At 42.3% G+C, this 27293-nt stretch overlaps 1 protein-coding gene across 2 annotated transcripts in view; it reads right to left on the reverse strand.

The window, feature by feature from the left end:
• DPYD (dihydropyrimidine dehydrogenase) overlaps positions 1–27293 on the reverse strand; it is a 720433-nt gene that overhangs the window by 84856 nt on the left and 608284 nt on the right. For both annotated transcript variants that reach the window (XM_032487157.1, XM_032487158.1), the window contains exon 20: positions 17119–17298. In XM_032487157.1, the coding sequence (XP_032343048.1) occupies positions 17119–17298 (180 nt within the window). The remainder of the gene's footprint in view (positions 1–17118; positions 17299–27293) is intronic.

The raw sequence follows: 27293 nt of genomic DNA on the forward strand, positions 1-27293 counted from the left end.
ATATATCAACATCTTCCTTACATTCCTAAATGAAACATCCCTGTTTCCAAGGCAAAACATTTGGGGAAAAAGCCCTTAGTATGAAAATGTGCATACAATTGTCTGTGGTAATGATCAGATTTTTTTTTTTTTTGACAAATAGGGTTAACTTTTGAAACACTGCCACACTTTCCTCTCCCAACAAACTTTATTCCCAACTTGTAGCAGTTAATCACTACTGAATCAAGTTATATTGTTCTAACCTGTATTCTATACATATCTGGCATAATAGATAAAAGCCTCAAACATACTCTCAGACGGTGACTGGCAGCGTAACCCTTGTCTGCACGATGATGCTCTGCATTGGACTGTTGCTTGACTTTGTATCCTCACTACACGGGACCCTCCTCCCAGACAACCCTGCAGCTCTCCACTCCATCCCCAGGCCTGCTGCTGCTTCACCTCGCCCCACCCAGCTCTGGCATGTTACACCTTGTAATACTAAATAAAAAATAAGGAGTGGATAAAATTCCTTATCGTTTTCCTGGGAAATTTTTTAGGTTCAAGAGTGTAAGGACCAGGTATCCTCTATTTCTAGAGAGAACCTCAGAGGAGTATGTGCAAGAAATGCACAAGCATTGCAAAGGCAGGCGACAGCACCCGCATGCAGATCTAGGGTACTTGCAGACATAACTTGTAGGTTTCATTTTGGCTCCCTGCAGACTCCTGTGCATCACAATGCTTGAAATAAGGACTGTATGAATGGGAGTTTCGCCTGGAGCGGTAATGGAGATGCTCTAATGTTCATGGCAGGTGCTTGCAGTAGGGTTTGCTTATCATTAAATATAAATCAGTCATTGCCCAATACCCTGGACAGTGATGGGCACCAGAAGCCCATAGGAGATTGCTGACCATAGGAGAGGCTAGAGTTCATGCAAATACCCAGGTACTGCCTCCTTGGCTGATTTTATATGGAACTGAGATGACTTAAGAGAGAAAGAAGACAATGTTCACAGTCTGGCTGAATGTTTACCAGATCTCCACACAATTCTACACAAGCAGTGCAGCCGCGGGAGGGGAGGCCCAATGCTGGGAGAGCAAAGCAGTCCGTGGGAGCCCACGTGGACCTCAGGGTCCAGCTTCTCCCCATTGTCTGAAGGCTCTCTCTTCTCCATTACTGTCTGGTTCTCTTTATCTCCAACATACTTAAAGACATAGACCAGCAGACAAGAAACATTAGACTCATGAAGGCAACTGGCGGGGAAAATATATGCATATAAATAAATACATGAATTCATAATCCAAACTGGATCTGTTGTAGAGAGCTCTAAGTCAAGTAGTCCAAAAGGAAGAGACAGAACAGAACAAGGAAAAGCCCATGACCTTTGTCAGTAACCAGAGGTCACATGGCGAGGATCAGCCCCGCCAGCAGGATGACAGTGTGGCCAAGGCTCTGGGTGCCAGGGGGTAAGAGCCTTGGGAAAGGAGGTGCTGTGCCTAAAAGCTATGATTTATTTCAAGTCCATGAACACAGGTGAGCCAGCAGGTGCCATGTTGTCCCCAGTACAATCAACTGTGGCACGTCACTGGAAAGGAGGGGGAAAGTTCACCATTCTGCCCACAAAGTAACAGGATCTTCATTTGCTATCAGAGCTAAAGCACTGGAACCAACGATTGTGTCTGTAGAGACAGTGAAGCACGGTAGGCAAGTGTGCAGGCTTTGTGAGCACATATACCTGGACTGGAATGTCGTTTTTGCTTTTACTAGCTTGGGAACTTGGACAACTTTCCAAACCTCCCTCAGTCTTACTTTTATCAGCAGGAAAAAAGAGAATGAGGGTTTCAAACCTTATATGGATTGTTGTAAGGGTTAAAGTAGGTAACATACAAAGCTCTCAAAACAATACTGCGTAACAACCTGTGGAAAATACTTTTATTGTACCATGGTAGTTATTAATTCTACATTTCTTTGGGCAAATAACCTTGAAGTCATGAACAGACCTCTCAGCTTTGTTTTATAAGATAACCACATACATCACTGAATGGTAGAAGCAGAATTTAGTCAGGCTGCCCCGCAGTGGGTACAGTCTAGAGGCATCCTTGGCCCCCGGGAATTACATGGCTCATCCCAATGCCGAGTCATGGAACGACAGGACCAAGGAAGAGGAAGTTCACTGGAATGAAGGAATTCTTGAAGTGGGAGTGGGAATGTCTACAGAAGGTATAAGAAGGTTCCCAAGGTAAGAAATGGTATTTACGACCACGACACAAGAGTTAAGAAATCAGATGAAAGGAGATTTTATGTCCCAAAGAATCTGAAACACCTTCATTGTCACAAAGGCAGGTAGGGGATGTTGCATCTTTCTTCATAGCCTTTAGCATCTCTAGACAGGGTAAGAGAGGGGATTCATATTTTATAAACTCCAGAGTACACATTCTAGTGAATAAAATCGTCTGTTTTGGTTTTTTTTTGACATCCTTCAAGTAGTAAATAAAGTACTTAAAACTCATTGGATTAAGTTCTGATGAGCCTAGAAGAGCTAAGAAGAAAGGAGGAAGACATGATATCATACAGAGTTATAGATCTGATTTCTGTGTCTGGAAATTCATATAAATTTGTTTTTGTCGCACTGATTTTGATAACCTGCCATAAAACTTTTGTTAATGCTAAGAGGAAAGACATAGCTAACGCTATAAATTCACTTAGATATCTCTGCCTTACATATTTTGGTAGCAAATTAAATTTATCACTTCATTATCCCTTCCTGGCAGTTGGAAGTTGTAGACTTTAATGGAAGGTGCCAGGGTTGCTAACAGAATCTTCTCGTCACAGACGAAGGAAATGCAGAAGCGAAACTGACAAAGGTTTGACGGGGGTTATGCTAAAAGACAACCGCGCCCCAAAGCACAAGCTAAGTATGACGCCTGAGCCCTATCAGGAAATGAGATTAATGACCTGGCAGACTTGTAACCCTTTCTCCACTATAAATAAAAAATGCAGCAATTCTCACAAGTGATCACTTGGCCGCCGCCACTGCCTAGCGCAGACTGGAAGTAACGAGGACATTTGCATAGAGCTTAGAGTACTGTTTGCACCTCTCCGGACGTAGCTCCTCTGTCCCTTCCCAATTGCTCCTAATCTCCCAGTTTGAGAAGGACACTTGTTCCTTCCTGCTTCTGTAACTCTGATATCGTAACAGCAGTTATGTTGAAAGGAGATGCAGTTAAGTGGTTAAAGGCACAGTTTTTCCAATGAACAGAACTAGGTTTGCATTTTGCTTCCACTAGCAGTAAGTAAACCTCTTTAAGCCTCAGTTTCTACCTTTCTAAAAACGAGGGTATATATACGTATATGTAAATAAATGCATAAAGGTGTATGTGTAAATAATTATGCGAAGCATTTTTAAAGAGTTTATTACTATTATCTAATTTTTTATTTTATTTTTGCAATTGACTAGCCCTTGATGATACAGGCTTTATCTTGTTCATCACCCCATCTGTTATCTCCCACACTGCCTGGTATGTAACAGATACTCAATATTGGTGGAATGAATAGATATATATTTCAATGATTAAAAGCCAAACCCAAATGAAAGCTTCTGAGCTAGGCAGAGAGATGTAAAATAAATTCTAATTAGTACCCAAAATCAGATCTGTCACAAAAGTTATGAGTTCAGAAAAGATATGTGCTATTTGTTCCCAGCCATAATTTTTTTCGGAGATGAGTCTTAGATAATAGGAGGCACAGAAGCAAAAGCTTGCAGGGAAAAATACCAGAATCAAAATATAGTTTTGAAGTCTTTGCAACTTTGCTACTGTAACGCCCCACAAAACACACAAAATGTAACTGTGAATGGAAATTCACCCTCGAGAGTCTTGTCTTTACTCCTATGTTATCTTTTTACTATCCATTAAAAATAGTGCTCTTACAAGACAAAATGTCAATGCATATATTAAAGCATTTGAGAGGTATCTGGCTTAAATCTCCCAGACAAATGTCCCACCGGGTTTGTTTGTGTAAGAGTGGGTAGGACATTAGGGCAAAAGAGCCCAGCCCTGCATGTAACACTCTTTCAGCAATCAGTTCAAGGTTCTGTTCTGGGAGCTGTGGCCTCGGGCAAGGCCAGCTTTTGTTAACAGAAGCTGCAGGCGCTGGCTGATCCTACAAAGCAAAGCAAGTTGAAGGCCTACCAAAGGACCTAATGGAAATTTTCCATCGTTAAGAAGCAGCTTCTCATTTTCATTGTGGGGCCACGTCCCTTACCTGTGTCATTCTGCAGGGAGCCAAATGTCCCCCTCCTTGACTTCTAAGCCCTGGCCACCGTCCTGATGCACCAGGCCTGGCGTGTCCCACGCCCAGCTGCCGCGGGCAATTCGGCAGAGGGAAATGCATTTGTTTACGCCCCCAGCCGTCCATCTTCTTTAAGCAAGTTTCCAACCAAGATTGTTATCTAGGTATCAGTTATTCTTTTCCAGTGGCTAAATTCCTAAGGTTTTAGTTCCCAAAGGCTACCTGATTAAAAGTAATTTGGACATAAAAAATGTCTTTACTATTCCTTATATGACATGTCTTACTTTGTCCCTCGAGACATTATCGAATGCTTGTCTTCTAGATTCTTTCAGAGTTAGCTGTGTACTTTTTTAAAAAAAATGAATTTATGTATCTTTATACACAGTAAAATGCTCAGATTATACGTATATAGGTCAGAGGAATTTGGAAAAATAAATCCATCCATGAAATTATGATCCTAAACAAGGTAGAAGACACTTCCATCACTCCAAAAATTTTCCTTGTGCCTTCTTTCAGTTTCCACTTATCGCTGTTGTGATTTCTAACAACATAGATTTATTTTCCCCATACTTAAAGCCCACATACATGGAATTATTCAGTAAGTACTCTTTTGTGTCTGGCTCCTTTCCTTTAACATCATGTTTTTGAAGTTCATCTCTTTCAAACTTCATGGAAGCATGTTTTTATTTCTCTTGGGTAAATACCGGGGATAGAATGGCTGGGTCTCATTAGAAAGTGCTAGACCTTCCCCAAGTGGCCGCAGCATCGCACATTCCCGCGGGCCAAGCACAGTGGTCTAGCTGCTTCATATTCTTGCCAACATTTGATGTTGTCACTCTTTTTATTTTTAGCCATTATCGTGGGTGGGATCTATTTTGGTGCTTGGTCACACTTTCTAATGTCATCTAAGATTTTTCCCTGTTTTTCTTTACCCAGGTTTGTCAGCTCTTACCCAGTGGCATCCTTCACTTCGGAGAGTACCATGCCTAACCACCGACCAGGCCACCTAAACTGTGGCCATGTGCACAGACACCTGTGTGATGGGATATGAGTTGGTGATGACAAAAGATGCATCTACCAAAACATTTCCTGGACCCACTCCTGCTAAGCTTCCTTTGGGTTTCCCAGGAGGGGCAGAATGAACTACCATCGACAAAGCATCACAGACAGGGTTCTCAGAATCTTGATGAATTAATTAAAAGAGTTCTGCTCAATTTTGGTACCAAAGAGCTAACAGAGGAAGGGCCCCCCTTCCCTATAGACAAGGGGGTGGGGCTGTAGAATACGACTCTGCCTTTTTTCTTTTATTCAGCTGCCACCTTCTCTAGGCCTGGGCTCCGACCTAACCAGTTAATGCATTCCTCCTTGGCCCACGGAAATTATCCCTGAAGCTCATTAGAATCAAGTGCATCTCTTATTAATTGGTTCAAAGTGGAAAAACCCACCACATTTCATATAATTTAGGCTAAATAAAATTTTTAAACACAGTGCAAATCAACTGAACTGTCCTTTCATGTTGCATCCTTCGACCGCTGAATACTCTCTATGGCATCTCACAGAAGCGTGGTTTGATGTGAGAACACCCACAGCAGTCTGGAGCACGTTTCCCCTGTGCTTGGCTTCTAGCTCATCGCAGCTCTCAGGCGTCCTCGCAGCAGTCCTGTGACATGTCGGAGTGTTGCTGAACAAACATCGGTGAAGCCTATGTCTTGAGTAGCGTCAATCTCAGCTGAAAATGTTTCAGCTTTCTTAGCATCAACACTAGAAGAATTTAATTAACCCAGTGAAACTTTCAAAATGATAGTTAATGCATGTAAGAAATGAGAAATCGGAAAAGCGGGGGGAGAGTGGGGGAGTGCTTAACCTCCCACCAGCTGACGCCTGCCACCCTCAGCCTGCACTCAGGCAGCCCGCGAGAAGCCTCGCTGCTCCGCGCAGCCTCCCAGATTTCGCCATGGAACCTCTGCCTTGCTCTACGGCCCCTCCAGAGATGGAGAAGGCGGAGGTGGCGACTACCGCTGTCACACTCCCCCGGTCCCCAAACAAGGTCAGCTCCCAGCCTCTAATCAGCCCCCATCCAGCTGCTCCCCTGTGTTTAGCAGCTGGGGCTGGGCGCCCAAGGTCAGGAGAGTGCTGCTGGCAGGGACGCGGTTTGGTGCCCACTGCGGCTATCACATTAAGGAAGCAGCTGGTGAGATAATGTGTGCCAAAGAGCTCTGCAGAGTAGAAAGTGCTTGTGTCATCGTCAGCGACAATCTCCACCGTTGTCTGATTCCTAGGTTGCAGGAAGAACGCTGAACAGGGCCGCTGGGTGGCAAAGTCCACCAGATAGCTGGGTAGATGGGTGTGTGGGGTCCCCAGGGGGGTCTCGGGGGAGAGCAGAAATCTGGATATAACCACAAGGAGAGTAAAACGGGCTTCATGGGGCTGATGAGCACACACGGTAACACGAGAGCCATGAACATGGAGACGCGAGTATTTACAGACCCCCCAGAAAGGTGGGGGGGTCCTGAAAGGCTAAGCCCAAGAAGGTTCTCTTCAGACACAGAAATGCTGCTCGTCCCCAGACCTCTGCCATACTTCCTACCTTAACTTGGGGCTATTCTTCCCACACTTACTAGACCTTAATTTCAGTTCATTTTGGAAAACATTCTCAAACTCCTACCGCCCCTGCCATCCTGTGCCTGTCTCTGATCACTGCAAGTGTCACGTGTATTGTATAAATAACTCCTTAACGGTCTCATTTCCACGCTAGTCTGTGACCTTTTCAGGGAAGGCAGAGTTATATTATGAATACTTGCCTGTTGAATGCCTGGCACATACTAGGTGCTAACAATTGTTTGCTGAATAAAAAGTAAGGGAGAAACCAGGAGAAATGAGTGTTCTGAAATCAAAGAAGAAACTCCACACATGAAGAAGGGATCCACTGTTGAATGAACAAGATCCAGTAAAGACAAGACTGGGGAGTTACTGCATTTGGAGATCACTAAATCATATCATCTTAACAGGTGCAGTTTTAGTGATTTTGGGGGGTGGGGTGGGTAGACACCTAATTTTGATGGGGTGAAGACAGAAAAGCAAGGAAGGAATGAGGGACAGGGAGTAGAGACAATGTGTTCTGGAACCTGACCTGTGAAAGGAAGAAGAAACTCAGACCCTGTGCTTTCTTTTTCTCAGCACTCCTCTGGGGTACCGCTGCTCTCCCAAGTCCTCAGAGGAGGAGATGGTGGCTGAGAAAACACATGCAAGCTGCCCAGGGCCTTGCTACCAGCAGGACAGCAGCTACAGGAAAGGCGCGCATTCTGCTCAGTTTCCTCAGCTGGAGTAGGCCAGTGGCTGGATATCTTTACAGTAATTTATAAACAACGAAGTACAAAGCAGGACTAAATGTCTTCGCTGTATGGTTTGGAAAGAAAGGCTATCTGGTATCTTCAGGCATTTTGCCAAGGGACCAGACCCAGGGTGGAGTGACCTAATGGGAAACTGCATTATGGAACCAGCTGCCAGCACATGGGGAGAGGTGCAAAATGGGAAGGAAAGATCACTAAAGGTGAGCTCTTCCATTTTGCAATTTTTCAAAGGGCTACAGAGCTGTCAGTCCTCTGGCAACAGCTACAAGTTATTTGCAATTCTGTATTAATCCTCACCGGCTGGTTGTACTCTGGTACTAATCACCCCCGAAATGTCAGCGACTTAACACAATAAAAGTTGATTTCTCACTCATAAAAAAAAAGCCTGTTGTGTCTCTGGATGTCCTCGATGCGGTGTCTCCGCCATCTAGGGCGTCCATTTAACGCTGCCACTTTCTTAACATGAGACTTCACTGCTGGCTGTGACAAAGGAAGGGAATACAGAGACTCCAAGACTGGCTCTTAAATGCTTCAGCTCAGAATCACCGCCACACTCCACTCTCACTGCTTCACCTAAAGCAAGTCATCGAGTCACACGGAACATCCTAGAGGCAAGGAGGCTTACTGCTCCTTCAGAACCAGAAAGCGCCAGTGAGCACCACGCACGCTGACCGCAAACTCCGAAGGCATGAACACAGGAGGCTAACCTCGTGGGCTGGTTCTGTATCTCAGGGAGGACTGTGTGCTGCAGTACTGGAATAATTCTGTTTTCTTACCACAAGTGCCATATGTTTACTTTCATTAGTCTCACTTATGACCTACATTAAATGTAAAGAGGCATTTAGGCAACGTTTGGTAACATTTAGGTTCCAAGAGATAACCAGCTTGACAGCTCTGAAGTGATGGAAGGCACTCCATGGCTCGGCTGGCCTGGACACGTGCAGAGAATTACTGCCAGCAGAGGGTCTAGAGAAGGTTCTACAGTTGAGATGAAATGGGATAAAAATGATTAGCAGGGAGACAAGAAAAATTCTTTCAAAACATATGGCAACAAAGGTGCAAACGGCATGGTCTTGCCGTGGTTTGCCGTTTGCTGGGAATCGCCCACCACAGCCCGGTCGGGTGTGTGAGGAGCTGGGGGTGAGGCCGCAGGGCGCCTCCAGTCTACGGGGAGGTGACTCCACCAACAGAGCCCGAAGCTGCCAGTCAAAGGATTCGTGATGCACCATCAGTCATGTTCTCTGGGCAGCTCGTAGGCACATTTTCTCAAACACATTTCTAGGGGTCACCTGTGGCCATGAAGCACGGACTAAATGAGGGCATGGATTTTGGACACTGATAGGATTGCTTTCCAATATCTATATAGCATGAAACAGAGGGGATATTTGGCAATCAGCTGGTTGATTAGATCAATGTGGGCAACGAAACAAAGCAACGAGGTTTCTAGGAGAGGAGGAAAAGGGGAGAGTTTATTTCATCTGGATTTCTCAATGGTTTTAGTTACTCGGGACATTGCCAATTATTCAGTGCAACTGAAGGCATCTTGGCCTATCCATTGAAACTTTCAAGGTTTTGGTAGAGCTATTCCATAGCAGTTACAAGCCATAGAATTTGAAAGGTAAAAAGCACAAAAACAAAACCAAAAAACTATGGTTGTCTTGTTTGATGTTTTTGGCTGGGGGACGGGGGTTAAGCAGATCTGTCTTTTACACTTCAAATAGCAGACATTTGATTTTCTTCCTCAAATGTTAAATTGGGATAAATTGGCATAAAGCTGAATATAATTAGAATTTCTGTCGACTCTTTGCATTATCAAAATGACTCCTTTGACTCCTCTAATTACCAGAAAATTCTATCTTTTATCTAGCACTCCCTTTATTCAAGTGGGCAGATGAGCTTAAACAGAGATATAACACGTACCTGTTTTTTCTCGGGGAGAGTCTCAGGGGCATAGCTCAGAATTACAGAGAGATATTTTGCTTTACTCCATAAAATCAGGATCAGGAACAAAGTTAACTGGTTTGCAATAAATGTTCACTGATTTTGCGGAGTTCTTAGGCGGGAGGATAGGGGATGAGTTCAAGGATAATATTTGAATTCAAATTCTATCTTACATGCTTATAGTAAGGGCTTCTTTATAAATCCTCAGTCCCCATCCAGAACAAGAAGAATCCTATTTTTTCCCCCTGGCTTAAAAGTAATATCAGAATGAATGTGGTAAGTTGTGTTGAAGATGAAAAGCACTTTTACACAAGTTCTAAGTACATAGTTAACATTAATGAGGTGCATTCTGATTAAAGTAGTATATTTGATGAAGTATGAGGAATTCTACTTAACCACTTACTTTCATGACAGTGACAAGGGGAATAATTTCATTTGTACTTGGCAATTAGATATCAATTTTATGAGTGAGAAGAAATAGGGAGCCATACTTCTCAAAAGCATGATGGAAAGCTAGCAAAAGAAGAAAAATGTTTACTTCAGGTATACAATAAGGGACTGCAAGGAGGTGGTAACAACAGTAGAAATTCAAGAGCTGCTGGCCGCCCAAATTCCTAAACCAGGCAAGCCGTCCGTGCTCCACACCTGGGAAGTGGAAAGCCGCGTTCTACAACATCTTGCCCGTGTCCGTACCCATGCAGGCACTGCCAGTGGATCTCACCTAACTCTGTGAGCTTGGCTTTGAGATCGAATTCTCCTCTACAAAGTGCTCCCAGCAACTGCTACCAAATGATCAGCATTGCCCTGTGCGATGAACCCTCTTACCCCCGAGATGGCAGAGGAAACAAGCTGGGACGTTTTATAGGGGCACAAACTGTTCTGGTTAGAAGCAATGCAAAACGGCCTCTTTCCGTGACATGAGAGACTTCTACCAGCATCTCTCCTCTGATGGTTTATGTTACATTCTGACATTGTTACTCTGATTTGGCAGCAGCAGGAGTAAGCCTCTCCCTTCTACCTACCTGAGGACCAGTGATGAACTACTCATGCCAGTTTACTGCCCAGATCCCAAATTAACAGACTGATCTTCATTTTACATGGAAGACAAACACTTCTGAATTGTTTATGAGCTTTTTGTGGGTGTGAAAGGGAGGGCTTCAAAGGACAAAGATGCTAGCTTTTAACCAGATCAAGCAAAACTAACGTAGTAAGATCATGATATCAATAGAAGGCCAGGAGGATGTATAAAAATAACGTGCAAGTATCAACTAGCACATCTACACAAAAGATAGAAGAAGTCAACTCATAAAGCATTGCTGAAATGTTTATGTTTATCCTAATATTATTCATATATTTTGGATACCAGTGTATCACATATTTAATTACCTCCAGTCTACCTACCTACCTACCTAGCAATCTAGCCAACTATGGAAGGATTAATTATAACAATAACTGTCAACAGCACCTGCTGTGTGCTATACACTTCACATATGTGATTTTCAACCCTCACAAAACATTTGTGAAATAGAAATGAATACCTCACTTTGTCATTTCAGAAAAGGAGGATTGTAGGATTTACGTAGCTGGCCCAGGATTGATCCAGGATTCAAACCCAGACCTGCTGGATTCCAAACACGGTGTTCCTTTTACTACAGCATGAGATGATGAGACATTCAGAACTACGAGAGGGGTCTATCCAAAACTTATCCAACTTTTTCTGCTTCTAAGTAGGAATGATCACCATTTATAGACAGGCGTCTGTCCTATTCTTAAAAGATACCCAGCATTGCAGCATTCCACCTAAGATATTACTTAACCATCGGATGACATTTAGAGATGTGGATACATCCTGGTAATATCTACATAGCAGACTCTAACTTGGTAGTTTTGAAAAGTCTGAACTTCCAGGAACTGGTGCTTTGCCTTTTTCTATGTCCTATGAAATGAACTAATACAATAAAAAAAAATTTAGCCTCATGCAATCTGGTGGTGGGGAGGAGGGAGAGAGAATGACTGGAAAAGTGCAGAAGGGAATCTTGGAGGTGCTGGCAATGTTCTGTGTCTTGACAGAAGTAAGGATGTCATGGGTGTATCAGTTGTCAAAACTCATCAAATGGTTCATTTAAGAACTGTGCATTTTTTCTTTATGTAAATTATACCTCAATTTGGAAAAATAAAATGCACAGAAACATAAGTAGCACGAAGACATCAAACTTTTAAAGTTGGGGGTCGGCAGGGGATCCCACTCTCCTCTTCTGAGACTGTTGTTGGGATTTTTGTAATGGTCATGCTCATGGTTTATACACACCTGGTGGACACTTACTTGCCCTCTGTGTTGGGTAGCATGCCAGAGACAAATAGAAGACAGACATCTACATTCAAAACACCACAACCAGACGGCAGTAGTTTTATGCAGTCACACTACTTTTGGTTTTAAAAACATGAGAATAATGCATCTGGTCAGATGGATGCACTGATTTTGGTTTCTATCATCAAAACAAAGCCTTGTATTACGAGTCACTATTCAAGCACCATGACAGCTTTTCTGTGCTTATCCTAATGCAAGCTTTTCAATGAGTACCCATTATGTTCACTTATTAATACGACTGATACGTATTTCATCATATTTTAATACCCACTGAAAGTAATTTGGCACGTTTATACTGTTTTTCTTCTAAAATGCCTACTCTTCTTGAAAGGGCCTGGCTGGAGTTTTAATTATAATTGGCTTTCTTTTTTTCCTTCTAAATAAGGACACCACAGATAGTTTGTGAAGTTTAATTCTATGCACTTGTAGCATGGCACTAGGTGCTTGAAAAGTCAAGTACAAATAAGACATGATCTCTGTTTTCAAGCCGCTCATGATGAGCTCAGGGGTGGACAAGAAGACGTGTAACTAGAAGACAAGGTAGTAACTGCAAGACCAGTTATAGGAGAAAGGAGGGGCTCCGTATTCCCAGAGGGAGGGGAGGAGACTCACAGGTGGCTTCACAAAGGAAGCGACAAGATGGAGATGGACCTTAGAGAAATGAGTGAGCCACACGTCATCCAGCAGCTCAGTCCCCACGCTGCTGCTCCTGCACGGCGGGCGTGGTTCAGGCACCGGCACACGCCGTGTGGCCTGGGCCCCCAAGAAGCTTATGCTCTAGTACAGCTTGCCAAGCCGAGAGGGATCACAGGGCGCTCACGCTCACCCGCCTACCTCACTCTTTCCACTCTGGTTTCTTGCCATCTCATTTTACTAAACTAGACTCATGCATCAAAAGGGACTTTAAGTTCAAGGCGGTTATTTCTCTTTTTACACTTTTTTTTTCCTTTCTGATGTAATGAGAAAAGCTGTGGCTTCATGAGTGGAAGACTGCTAATACTGAATTCTACTGCTTAGCCGTGTTCTGACAGTGACTTTATTTATTCATTCACTTACTCATTCCAGCATCATTTATGAAGTCCTTCCTGAGTATCTGTGGGTGTTCAGGAATAGAGATACAAAGATGAGGATGGCCATCCAGGAGAGGAAACAGACATGCAAAAATTCCAACACTATGTGGTACCTGTTGCAACTCAGGTTGAAGAAGAGAAGGAGGAATTAATTCTGGTGGAGAGATCAGAGAGTAACTCAAAGAGAAGGGAATTCTTGGAGAATTTCTCTTAAGTGACTGGAAAGACATTCCAGATGTAGGGAAGAGCATGTGAAAATGCATGCAGACCCCAAGCAACCAACGGTCTTGTCCTGTGCTGTTTCCTCTTCAACAGCTCATGCTTCGGCATCCGCCTCCCATCCCAAGCACAGAGAAGGGAAGTAGATTTCTCCCATGCTTTCTGATTGTAAAATGTGCTGCTCTAATATTGACGTATCCAATTTCTTTCATGTTTCTCCAGCAAATAATCTCAACCTAATTCTTATTTCCACTCCTATAAATGCCAAATACTAACATTTTGTTTTCTAATGTCACTAAAACATACACTTGGCTTCCAACACGAAAGAAAAATTTGTGGATAAAGGTCTAATTGCAGTTATATTCTCATTTATGTATTGTTCACAACTTTTTATCTCAAACACTTGGGGCCAAATGTATCTCAGAATTCAGAATTTTTTTTCTCTTAGACTTTAGGAAAGAACAATGGTCTGCATACTACACTGTACTAATGCCTCCAGCAAGACGTGGGGTAGCAGCCGACAATCAAGCACATTAGCCTCTCGGCAGTAAACATTTAAACGTTCACTCTAAGAGAAATAAAGAGTATAAATAGCCTTGCATCAGCTGAGGCCAGGTTTGCTGCCAAATGAGTTATGTGAAACATTTGGTTTCAGTGCTTTTTGGGTCTCAGAATTCTTAATGAGAGAGTGTGGACTTGTATCATGGTTAACCCTTATTTCATTGGAATTTCAAGAGATTAATTAACACGTCCAGGTTGCTTAGCTGGTGAGTATGGAAGCCTCACGGAAGGCAGCGCCGTCTTACTCTGAACTCCGCTGGTAACCACGGTCCCACGAGCAGCAGCAATTATTTCCCTTTTATTGAGTTGCCAGGTGTTTGCCAGGTAGCAGTGGGAATTAAGATAAATGAGCATAAAATAACAAGGTGTTCCTTTCTCACAGCAGTTCCTGCTTCCTCATCCTCACGATTTCCTGGTTGCTGACTGTCTGCGTGGACCTGAAGGTCATGTCTTTGGCAGCAAACTGGCTCTGTCCTCATCATTCTTTTTGCTGACATGTCTTTGACCCAACTGCTGAACGGACTCCCTGCCCCTGGCTGCTCAGTGGGTATTTTTGACCGCTGGCCATTCAGGAGCCCCGTGTGCTGCGTCTCTGGATCTCCTCTCCCGACTCGCTTTCTGTGTCGTTTCTCTTCCAGCTCAGAATTCTTTCTCACCAGCTTTCTCCATCACGAGAAGCTTGCGCTGTGCTCTGTGCTGTTCTTTCCTGCATTCCCCTTGGCACTGCGGCTCCTCATATGCCTCCATCAGAATCACGATGTGAAGAATGCAGACCCCTGGACCCTCTGACCACCTTAATCAGGATGTCCAGGAGTGGCGCCTGGGAACCTGCGTTGTCATGAGCATGCCAGGTGGTTTTTAAGTACCAAGAATTCGAGATCAGCAGCTCTGCGGTGTCGAGCGGGGCTGGTGACTACTCTTCCTAGGGGGCCCACGCTCACACGTGCAGGCACAGATTTGTACAACGTGCACCCTGAGACCAGAGCAAACTATAAACGCCTGGCTTCTTGCCCTTTCAAAGCCACTTGAAGAAACATTGCTTGGAAAGTTTAATCGATCAATAAGCAAGGTATGCATAGGGAGACTATACTAAATATACTAATTACTTCAAAGCTTCTAAGAGAACATGACTGATTTGGTCAAATCCTTTTTTCCATGGCTCGAGTCTCATTTTCCTTCCATCTGCAAACATTGTGCTGTAATTGGTTTTTTCTAAATTTCTACTCTAATTTATTTTAGCCTGACCTCTGAGCAAAAGATTACATTCAGTAACAATTGTACTTTCCAAACAAATCTTTCCTGTCTAAAGCCAGCTGCTTCTTGCAGGTCTTTCTAAAAAGGGTCTGAATCTCCTCTTGTTTTCCCTAGAGCATGGAAACACGGTAAGAAGCAGCGACCTATTCTTTAGCTAATGAGAATATAATGCGAATTGTTTCAAAGATACACACACACACACACACACCAGCAACGCTAGGAAGGAACAGTTCAGAAGCCATCTGCACCTTGGATCCAAAGTACTTTGGTTCACTATTAGTGACATTAACCTAAAGGAGATAGTTGCCTATTGTTTGAGTCATGTCAGCCCTCCCCAGAGAATCCAGTCCGGAGCATAGACCGTCTATTACCCGACCGTCTGCTTGTTCCTCACTTTAGTGTTGAGAAATGAATCACTAATATAATCACACAGGCAAAATTTTTTTTTAACAAACGATAATGCAGAAAATTACCCTTACGATTTTGATGAAGGCTGAGCTTACCAAAATAAAGTCTGAATCTAGATTCAAACTATCAGAAAATCAATTTCCACTTATGTCATCGACACAAGTGTCTCCATCATTATCCATCCTTTATCTGAATATGTAAGTTTTGAAAGGAGTGTGGAAGTCCTTTAAGGACAAAATGGCACAGTGCAGCGCAGTGTGTACACGTCAGCTTGCATGGTGACCGCATATATTTGAGACAACGCTTTTACCGATGATGATAAACTATCAAAACGATCATGTCAGAAACAAGTGACTTGATGTATTTATGTTGGTTGAGTGTACAGTTATTTGTAAATTTTTTAAAATTATGAACACCCTTACGATGTTGATGGTCATTGATAAAGGCAAGAACACGTTCTGTCTAGATACTTGCAGACTCAGTTTATGATAATATGATTAGTTACACCGATATTGCTGTTCAGCACAGTCTTGCTAATTACAATATTATAAATATTAATGTCACCCAGCCTTGCTGTTTGATTGCCACTCATGGAGTCATTCATCATGATATTTTCCTGGAATCCACACTGTAAGATTTTTCTTTCTTTCTCCCTTTTATTTTTCATTTCTGGACTTAAGAGTCAGACACGTTCTCCAAGAAGCCCGTATTTTTTGGCTTTCTGTTCAGAAGAATAGTGATATTTTTCCATTAAAAGTAACCAAGTGTAAGTCATTATATGCTGTTTCTCTGATTCTTTCTGAGTCCCTAACCCTGCCATCCAAGGCAGAGTACCCAGGGTTTTTGTTTTCCATTCTTTTTCATGTGACCTGTTTCAAGTTAAGATTCATTTGAATTATTAAATGCTTCCTTAAAGAATCTTTTTATACTTGCCTCTCTTTTTTTAAAGTTAATTATTGATGTAGTGACAAGCTGAAAAGACTAAGAATTATAATTTTTTCCTCCCCTCATTCAGGACTCCAGAAGCGTCTTCTGACAATGGTTGTCTATTTAGAATAACACAAAGGAAATACAAAGGCGAAATGCTGAATGTTGTTTTAGAAAAGATTTGCAAAAATCACTGTATTATACAGAATGTAAATGTAGTGTATATTTCTCTGAAAATAGCAGTTAGTGAGAAAGTTGGGACATAACCTTTTGAGCCCAGGTTTAACCACACAGCAGAAGCAGTTACAAAAGATTCGGATTAGATTTAAATTTTAAAAGCTTCATCCTATTATTCAAGGCTCCAGTGATTTGATTGTCTTGAAAATAGAAAGGTAATGTTATAATTTCCAGAGCTTATTAAAGAATAAAAGAATCTCCAGCCTCCCACTGGGAAGAGTGCCAGCCGTCACCACAGCAAGCAAGGGCTGGGAGGTACCTTACACTATAAACTTCAGTTTTTTTCTTTTGTGTGACCTTGCGTTACATGGGTTCATAAAAATGTAACTCGCAGACGTATCGTATAGTTGTAATTAAGCCTCCCTCAGAGTGATTCTGCTGTAGAAAGCACATCTAACCGGCAATGCATCTCCTCCGTTTGTGAGACGGTGGGAGGGACGGCAAACAAGACTTGAGACAGAAAATGACCCAGGCAGAGTTCTCCAGGACAGCCCAGGAGACATGGCCACATACCTTGCCCACGAGTGCAGCAATAAGAGGAACCGGTTTTCCTTTCTGGTGACTCCCGGTAGCTGGACTCTGCCCATCCCAGTCTTGCAGTTCTTCAATGCTTTTCAGATAAAGCAAGGCTTTGAGGCCAGTGCAGTAGTCTTGGATGACAGTGAAATCCTGATTCTGAACAGCACTGCATACCTAGAAAAGATGGCGCAACCAAGCAAACGTCAAACCAAGAGCTAACTCCCTGAATGGACTCAGTTTCCATGCAGTCAACAAAATGTGCGTGCCAGGCACTGTTCTAAGGATGGCACGGCAATCACTGCCTGGAGGGGCTGGGAGCAGGAGGGCGGGAAGGGCTGCTAAGGGGCACAAGGGAACTTCCAGGGACCATGAATACTTCCATCAACTTGATGTGGTGATGGTCTCAGGTGTACACATATTTCAAAACATCAGATCATACACTTCAAATATGTACAGTTTACCTTATGTCAGGAATAGTCAGTATGACTGTTAAAACTTTGGTCTGATCAGTTGAATTTCCAAGGAGTTAAACTTAACACAAGGTAAGAATGGACATTTTTAACTCTCTTGTTTTCCCTCCATTGGGATGTTCTGCATGGAGGTGGTTCTCACGTCTGGAGATGGTCACTCTGAGGCTGGGGTGCTGATCATCATTCAACTCAAACACCACGTACCACCGCTCACCTCTTCAGCCTCACCTCTTACTGTCCTCCCTTTTATTGACTATGCTCCAGTCGCCCGGGTCTTTCCTCTTTTCCTCAGATTTCCCACATTCTTTCTTTGCCATAAGATCTTGCTGCTTAAAAGGCCCTTCCCTTCTACAGATCGTTGACGACTTCTTCAGTCTCATGGTGAGTATCACTTCTTCAAGGGGCCCCCAGGAGCCCAAAGGAGGTTAAGGCCTCTTTAACTCGTATATTTTTGACTTTTAACTCTTGCAAGATTATTGCATTGACAGCCCCCTCCCCAAATATACTGACGCGTCAGGAGGGAAGAACCCATACTTATTTTGGTTAGCATATTATCTCCAGCGACTAGCACCGAGTTTGTCACCTATTCTGCTCTTAATAAGTCTATGTGGAGTGAATGCATAATTCAGGAATTTTTTTTTTAATTCGAGTGACCATTTGTTAGAAAACAGAGATTTAATTCTAGAGTTAAAGAAGTTTGAATCTGAGAAACTAGGATCCTTCAAATAAAAATATACTTAAGAGTCTGTGTTAGGATTTGAGTTAGAGCTTGCATTTAGTGGATTTAGAGAAACACTTCTGAGTTGACTATTTACAAAGATACTTCTCCAATTCTGATGCCACATATAAACTCCAAAGACTCATTTACAACTGAGAGTAGGACCTCTTCACCCATATGGCCCACCATCACTTCAAATTCAAAATTTACAGTATGGAATTCAACACCTCTCCTTATCTATATTCCACATCCATCCATCTAACAAAACTAAGCAAAGCAAAACTCACTTCTATCCCATTTTCCTAGATGTTAAATTCTTACCATGTATCACAGTGCCTGGCAATGGCAGCCAATAAAGAGAAACCATGTCGTACGTGAAGGCAGGTGATGAAATACTTGAAAACAGGAGCACAAATGCTGAGTCTTTAATGAATAAATTTTATTGGAACCCCCATGCCTTGCACACTACCCAATACCTAGCTATTTTGCTAGATTGGTTGAGAAAACTTATTGGAAACACACTAAGGGGTTCCACAATAGGGAACAGGAAGTAGACAGAGACAGAGAAATGGCAGGAGAAAAAAAAAATCTAGGCGTTGTCAGCAAGAAGTGGTAGTGAGTTCATGATGCATGTGCAGAACTCTGGGAGTACAAGCACTGAAAAGGAAGGCTAAGGAAGGTCATGAAGGACACTAAGTGGAAGAGAGCCAAGACAGCATCATGGAAGGTGTCATCACAGAAGATGTCACGGGCTACACAAAGGTCAGCAACGAAAGTAATCGTTAAATTTGGCAATCGAACGACACCGATCAACATTTGCATTATAGGGAAGGAGCCCTGCATCAGGGCAGAAGCCATCTTATCTTACAGTGAGTGGAAATGGATGAGGAGGAAGGATCGGAAGACAGGAAGACAGACTTCTCTTAGGAGAAGTCTGGCTCACGTAAGAGAAAGAAGAGGGCTGGGGGTACACGTAGGGGGATTTGTACCTTATTTTTATAGGGGAGATTGGGGGGTTTTAGGGGGATGTGGCCATGTTACATTTCAGGATAGGGCAGAATGACTTCTGTATGTTCAATTTCTGCCCAAATTGGCTGAATGATGGCGTGCTATTAACAGAACAATGTAACAGCCAACATGAGCTGAGCTTTTACTACGGGCCACACACTCTGTTAAACACTTTCTAATGCATTATATTATTTAGTTCTCAAAATAACTTTAAGAGGTAGATTTCATTGTTAGCCCCATTTTACAGTTGAGGGAAGTGAGACTTAGAGACGTTAAATGATTTGCCCCAGGCAGGCCACATGGTTAGAAAGTGAATTATATTGCATAATTCATGACCCTGCAGTCTAAGGTCGCTAAGGCACAGACATTTACAGAGGAAGAACTCTTCGTGTAACTATGATTCTCTTTTCCTTCAAGAGTTCCATGAACCACACACACTCACATATCTATTTTAAATGATCAGTTATCCAAATATAACTGTTATTTTGAAAAACCCACACTGCTAGATGAAAACTGTCAATGTCCTCCTATTTTAAATTATTTACTTTTTGCTTGTGTAATATGAGTAAAAACAACAAACCAAAACCAAGAAATGGAAATAAAAACCCTTCATTTCCTATTGTGAAAGGCTATGTGTTACTACAATGAAGGAAAGAACATGGAATAAACACTAAACACAGACAAGAATATTTTCTAGGAATCCCATTTATATTACATTAAAAAAATCTGTTTCTCAGGAGGACAATTTGAGCATTAATTAGGTCTGTTATAACTTCCTAAGAGTTGATCTTTTTTCAGAAAAATTATAAAGAACATCATCATAATTTCCACTGCAGAATTTTTTTTTACTGTAAAAGTCAACTGATGCTTTACTTAATCTTCTTTGTTCACAGTGAGATTCTATTTTTTTTGTAGCATATGCTAATGGGTACACTTTTACTATAGTCTTAAAATAGATCACCATATGAACGTAAGAAATCAGATTTTGAAAATCACATCATGTCACGTAATTTATAGGATGTTCATGACTGTTGTGAAAACCTGCAGCTAAAAGGACTCCAGATACTCTGCAATGTATGAACGGTAAAGTTTAATGTCAGTTCTCCCTAATTTTTCCAACGAGCAGATACAAGAGCCACTAATTCTCTTCATCCACCAACATGGCACCGTTTGCATACAGTAGGCTCGGCCAGGTGGTGTTGGAGTAATCAACAAATAGACTTGGTGTATTTTAATTATGGAAGAACCTGACAGGGCTGAAGGCTAAAAAGACTGCCTCTCTGCCCTCCTCTTGTGTGCTCTTTATTCTACAGTGCTAGTGTTTCACGTAATTGGGAGCTACACTGAGCACGTGAAGGGGACAGAGCACTTGAAGAGGGAGGAGAGACCACCAGATGGCGACTAAACGTGGCTGGGATGGTGCGCTGTCATACTTGATATGGCGCAAAAACCACTCGATTAGACTTTAAGAAACAGTTCCTCAAGTCCAAGCTCTTTGCTATCCTCTCTCCTGCCTAAGCAGTAATCTTATTCTGAGTATTGAAAGAAGTAATGTATGTAAAGGAGATTTCTAAAATATAAATCACCATAAATAGATTATTTACTATTAATATGATTAATCTCATTTAATGAGAAATAACGAGAAAGGCACAGCACCCCACAACCCTCTGTCACCTCCTAAGTATTTACACGGTCGCTTTGCACAGACAGGTTCATTTAAATGTGCCCGCACCTAACGTGAAAATTCAGGGCACTGTGTCAGACCCCTGGAGGAGACTGTTCGGCGGCGGCGGGAGCTTTATGGCACACCTCAAATCAGGCTGCACAGGCGGCCGCCACCCACTCAGCCCCTGCACGGGGCTGGTCCTGCTGAGAAGCCACCATCAGGAACGGGTGTCAGATGGGACCACTTCCGATATGTTTCATTGTAAGGCAAAAATGTCACACTGCTTATACACCTTCCTAAAGGGAGTCATGTAACGTTTATTTTCCGTAAGATTACACATTAATTATTCTGACAGAATTACTGATAACAGAAACTTTCACACTGATATTTCTTTTAAAAATTATATATATATATATGAGGATTTTATTAAAATGCAGATTCTGTCTCTGTAGGTTTGAAGTGATGTCCGAGATTCTGCACTTGGGACAAGCTCCCGGTTGATGCTGATGCTGCTGGACCACACGTAGAATAGCAAGGATTTAAATACTGGTAGGCATGAAGCTCAGCTTACCCTAAAATGCTGTCTGCAAAGCAAATTTCTTCCAAATAATTTCTTGATTTTTACTCTTAGATTGTAGCAACATTCTCGTGGCCCTTTAAAGAAACACTACAGTTATTTTCTGATTAAATAGTAAGGAGACCCAAAATAAACCTTAGGATTCAAGCACACCACTCAGAGCAGAGCTTTGTCCGTGGGATTTGATGCTCAGAAAATGGATTTGGCTCCGAACGGTGCCTTGTTCTTGCCCAACCTCCCCTGAGGGCTTTATCTCTATCTCAAAGGTAGATGGTTCCTTTGAAAACTCCAAACATGTAGCTGCTCTTCCTAAATGGGTGTATTTTATATGACATCTCTTAATTGTTGGTTTAACAGCTCTGATTAGGGCTCTTACTAGCGGTTAACATGTTTGCTTAGTATAATTTGTAAGTTCTTTATGGTGAAGGCTGGTTTATCTTCCTTCACAGCAGGGCATCAGGTGCCATTATAAGGATCATTGCCGCCATTAATTATTTCCATAAGCGTGACTCTCCCTGCAGTGAGCTGCTTTAAACAGGGGCCCCTGGATTCTCAGCAGGACCAGCCCCGTGCAGGGGCTGAGTGGGTGGCGGCCGCCTGTGCAGCCTGATTTGAGGTGTGCCATAAAGCTCCCGCCGCCGCCGAACAGTCTCCTCCAGGGGTCTGACACAGTGCCCTGAATTTTCACGTTAGGTGCGGGCACATTTAAATGAACCTGTCTGTGCAAAGCGACCGTGTAAATACTTAGGAGGTGACAGAGGGTTGTGGGGTGCTGTGCCTTTCTCGTTATTTCTCATTAAATGAGATTAATCATATTAATAGTAAATAATCTATTTATGGTGATTTATATTTTAGAAATCTCCTTTACATACATTACTTCTTTCAATACTCAGAATAAGATTACTGCTTAGGCAGGAGAGAGGATAGCAAAGAGCTTGGACTTGAGGAACTGTTTCTTAAAGTCTAATCGAGTGGTTTTTGCGCCATATCAAGTATGACAGCCTAGGGGTTAAGAACATGCAGACAGAAGGTAGGCTGAATTCGGTTTAAACTACATCTTAGCTGCCTATGTATGAGAACCTTTCTTCACTTAGAAGCAGAGATTAAATACTTAGCACACAGGAAAGCAAAACACAACGTATTTAAGTGCATGAACTAGTAGCTAGTACTTAGTAAGGTAGATTGGCACCAGAAATAAATTTCACAACATGAATAAACCATTAGAGCATGAAGTAGGCAGAATGTAATTTTTTAAAACTATACATTTTTGGTCTAATGCAGTAGAACAAGGCCATGATCTTATTTTTTTATTTGTAATAAGTAATGATCTCAAAAAAGCTCTGGTCTTGTTGTCAGAAGATAAGTCTGAGACCCAGCTCTGTCCTTCAGCCGCTCAATGGCTGAAGCTAGTCTTTTAGCTTTTTGTGTTCTCCTCTCCCACCTCCCAATCTGAAACCAGTGGATGACAATACCTAAGTCATTACAGTGAGAATTAAATTACGGCGCGTCCGTCAGTGGAACTGCTCTGGAAATCAATCAGCCGGAAGGGACCTAAACCTCAGAGTCATTATCAGATAATCTAGAATTTAAAGTGCCTGGTGGAGGTCAAAATGAAAGTTTTTGCCTGTAAAGAAAAAGCCAAATTCCTTGAAATGTCAAAGACCATGTACAAGAAAACTAGCAAACAGAATCCAAAACTGGATAAAAACAGTAATCCCAGGTAGAAATCTGGCAAAGAAGAGCCCCACGGAGGCAGAGCCCTGTGGGGCTGGCCTCTGTTGTGTGTAACAGGGCAGCACAGCCTTCACGTGGTAACTTGAAGCGTGCCAAGGTTTTCAAACAGGGATGTGGAAGCCTCCGACACAACTCAGGTGATCCCACGACTGCAATTATTCCTTTTCATTTCTCATCACACAGGTGGACAAACTACACTCCAGGTCTTAGCAGTGTGTGTTCCCAGGCTATAAGCAAGTAAAACGCATGTTCACAACTGAAGTGCAAAGGAGTCTCAGAGCTTCTGTGAATTCATTAGTAAGAAGAATATTACATATTAACTACATTTAAGCAAAAATGGAAATTCTTCTGCAATGTTTATCGCATCCTAAATCATACTAATAGCAGGGTCTTATGTGGCTGGAAGAAGTTCAAGAATATTCCCATGAAACACTGAGTAAAGAGGACTATCCATCCATTCTTAAAGATTTCCCAGAAAAAGGAAAAAAAAAAAAAAAGATCCTGTGATAGCCCTTCACTAGTCTATTTTCATAAAAGATTAAACTGTTTTAACATAAAACACCTGCAACATTTTACATGGTGCTTTATTGTTTTCAAAGACAAAAGGGAATAGAGAGATTTTTCAGGCCAGTCTCCTTTTCTCACAGATTAGGCGTCCAGAAAGGTTAAACAGTGAACTGCGTGTGCTCACACAGCTAGTTGGAGTCAGCCCCAGTCTCCCCACCTGGTCTGAAGCTCTCCCGCTATGTCACTGTGTCTCATGTATCTTCACTTAGTCCATGCAAAAATTCTGAGAGGGGGACAGAGAAGGTGCTATTAAATGTTCAGGAAGTGAAGAGATGGAAGCTAAACATTGCATGCTATGCCCCAACTCAAAAGGTTAGCAGGTGGAAGAGCCAATGATCAGATTCAGATCTTTTGACCTCTGGTTTTATATCTTATTTCTGTACATTGCAAAATCTTAATTTTAATGTCTTACATAATGAAATGTGCTCATATGTATAATCTTCATAAGAAGCAGCACATTATTGCAAAATGATTTCAAGTTTATTATTTAATGCATAATGGCAGAAATCCATAGATTTTAAAAATGTAGGATCTTAATAATTGGAAGACTACTTGAAGGTTTGCTACTGGAAAACAGACCTCTACTGCTGTTGGATAATAATACAGTTTCCAGTTCCTCTGTCCACACGCACTGATTAAAAACATCAGATTTCCCGAAGGCATGCAACTGGTAATTCCTTACTGAACTGAGTTCTGACCAGTACTGACAAACAGATGTATAAAACTACACTGTACTTTTGAAAGTGGTATACAATACTTATTATTAAAGTAATAATTCAGAATAACAATATCCCCCTATGAGTTCTTGCTACTATATAAACATGGCATTGTCTACTAGAGCTCATGAATAAAACACCAAAACTATAATCTTTATAAGGCTATAGGTGAAAAGACAGCCCCTGGAGATACACAGACACAGGGAGCTAGACAGGGAGATATTTGTATATCCACAAAAAACCCACAAATCTTCGTTGTTCTATCATATTAGTTTCCATTTGTCGGAGCTGTACAACATCAAAGTCGCGGTGTCCCTGTATGTTGCATTTAGCGGCAATGTAACGGGCTACGCGAAGAAATCAAAGTGAGAGTTTCTAAGTGGTTTCCCGGCAATTGAGACAGCGGGTTCTTTCATCTGCTCAGTGCATTGATTTAAACTCCTTCGGAGACCCCAAATGCTTTTATACTCTTAGGTCTCTCAAGCAGCTTTTTTTTTTTCCCCCAAAGTGATAAAATTCTAGCATTCAGCAAAATACCATCTTGTTTCCCCCCAAAGGAGAGGGCTCATTTCAGCTTTGCTACCAAACGGCTCAGGATCACTCAGGAAAAGAGCTGTCCAATGCCATCCTATTAAGGAACCTGGCTCTGAGTTCAGTTTTCTATGTTCTGACCAGAACCAACTGGATTGGGGGGAAAAAAAGAACAACAGAAAAATAGCCCCCACAGATGCTGGTATTCAAAGGTTCAGCTCAGGAAAAGCCTGATGGATAAGCAGTTCTGCTTATTAATCTTTTCCAAAGTTGTTCTTTAATTGCTATACATCGATAAATCGGAAAGGTATAGGAGGCATTTAATTTGTTTTGACTTGTATCTCATATAGTTCATGTATTTTGCTGTTGATTACATTACTTGTCCTCTTATCCGGCCTCTTAAATTATGTGTTCTCGGACACACACACGGCCAGAAGGGAGACGAGGGAGGTAAGGATATGAATAGCTCCCTGCTCCCCATCAAGAAGGGATTTTATGGAGTTTGAAAGGATAATTTTCAATGTCCATCTGTGGTCATTCTCTATCTGATTAATTTCTTAAGCCACATTCAGTTAAAGACAGACTAAAGAGAATAAAGTGTTTTCAATGTACTGGGATCCAGAGCCCATTTTGCCAACCAGAATATATCCATCTATTCTCCAAGTATTTCCTCAAAGGCAGCAAAAGTGTTGGGCCACCCACTCAACTATTATTCAGAATGGCCCTGTGGGGCAGATCTTTTCTGTGGCACTTTGTTGATGACACAACTTGAGCGAAGATGGCCTGGGCTGATCAGTCAAAGGGATGTACCCTGCAGGTGAGACAGCCTCGTCCCCTCCCTTTACAAAGTCAGTTCTGACTGGATTCAGATCTCAATTATGACCTGAACCAAGAAACAATAATAAAAAAGAACCACACAGAGACACAACACCTGTGTCTACCTTTCATGCAAGGCCGGAGATGAAGTGGGCGAGGCAGGCGCAACACGTGGGACCGAAGAACAAGGACGGCCGTGCTGCCTCTTCAAAGACATCGCTGTTGGCGGTCCTGCTTCCCCACAGACACAAACACAAGACCAAAAGACTGCGGCAAGACCCGGAGTCCTCTGCCCACCGGGGTCCGAGGTAGCCCATTCTTTGGGCAGGGTCTGCACTGCAGTTTCAAGAAGCTCGGTCACTTCTGCTTCAGAAGCAGTAGGATTTTTCTACTAAAAAGATCCTCCCCGTCCTGGGCTACTGCGTGGAGCGGCATCAGTTACCACAGTCATTTTCAGTTACTCTGCGGTAACTCTGCAGCGGGGGGTGGGGGGTGCAAGGGTTTCACGCCAACACCGTGCAAGCCCAGCGCCCGCCGTGATAGACGAGAGGCAAGAAAATGAAACGGAATAGCCAAACAATAGCTGTCCGATGACTGACATCCATAATTTTAGGCAATCTCTCTTTTGCAACAGAATTAACACAGCTGTGAAAACTTGACTTACAGTATCATTTACTAAAATACCACATGGGGTTTGGACAACGGAAGGAGAATAAGTCATAATGCCCAGAAAGGAAATGACTATTGGGCAAATTATCCCATGGGAAATTTCCTCTGGATCCCGAAGGTGGATAAAGGTATGGGGTTCCTCAACACTAAAAGCAGACACCCCTATTCCAAGAAAAGAGGATTATTTGCCTGCAATGAGGAACATGCTGCTAACATGAAAATAGCATTTCAAATAATACTGTCCACCTCAACTCGGAGCACTTACAATTCAGTGGTTGATTGTATGGTTAATCCTATTTTTGATAAAACCACAAATTTGCAAGAATAGTGTGTAGCTATTTTCAGTGAGTCAACAACTTTGACTGAGTTGCCAATTTTGTCTGGGACAAAAATGTTAGAAAATATTCAGCTGATCAAGGGTGAATACTCTACTTACAGGGTTAAGTGTTACAGACAAAAGCTCGTCAGTGTTCAAGCTAATACACAGAAAGCACTGTGTATACCTATGGAAGACTGGAGAAGCAAAGCAAAACAGGTTTATCTTTTTAAAAAGATTTGTTCTTTTTAAACATTTAAGATCTAAGGACAAAGAACATTAAAGACTTGTTCTGGATTCCTTGACTATACAAGTGGAAAATACGGAGCTCACGAAGTTTATGACTTTGTGGGAAAACTAGAGAAATAAACTGGATGCTAG

Source organism: Camelus ferus, chromosome 9 (genome assembly GCF_009834535.1).
Source record: "Camelus ferus isolate YT-003-E chromosome 9, BCGSAC_Cfer_1.0, whole genome shotgun sequence".
Classification (NCBI taxonomy): Eukaryota; Metazoa; Chordata; class Mammalia; order Artiodactyla; family Camelidae; genus Camelus; species Camelus ferus.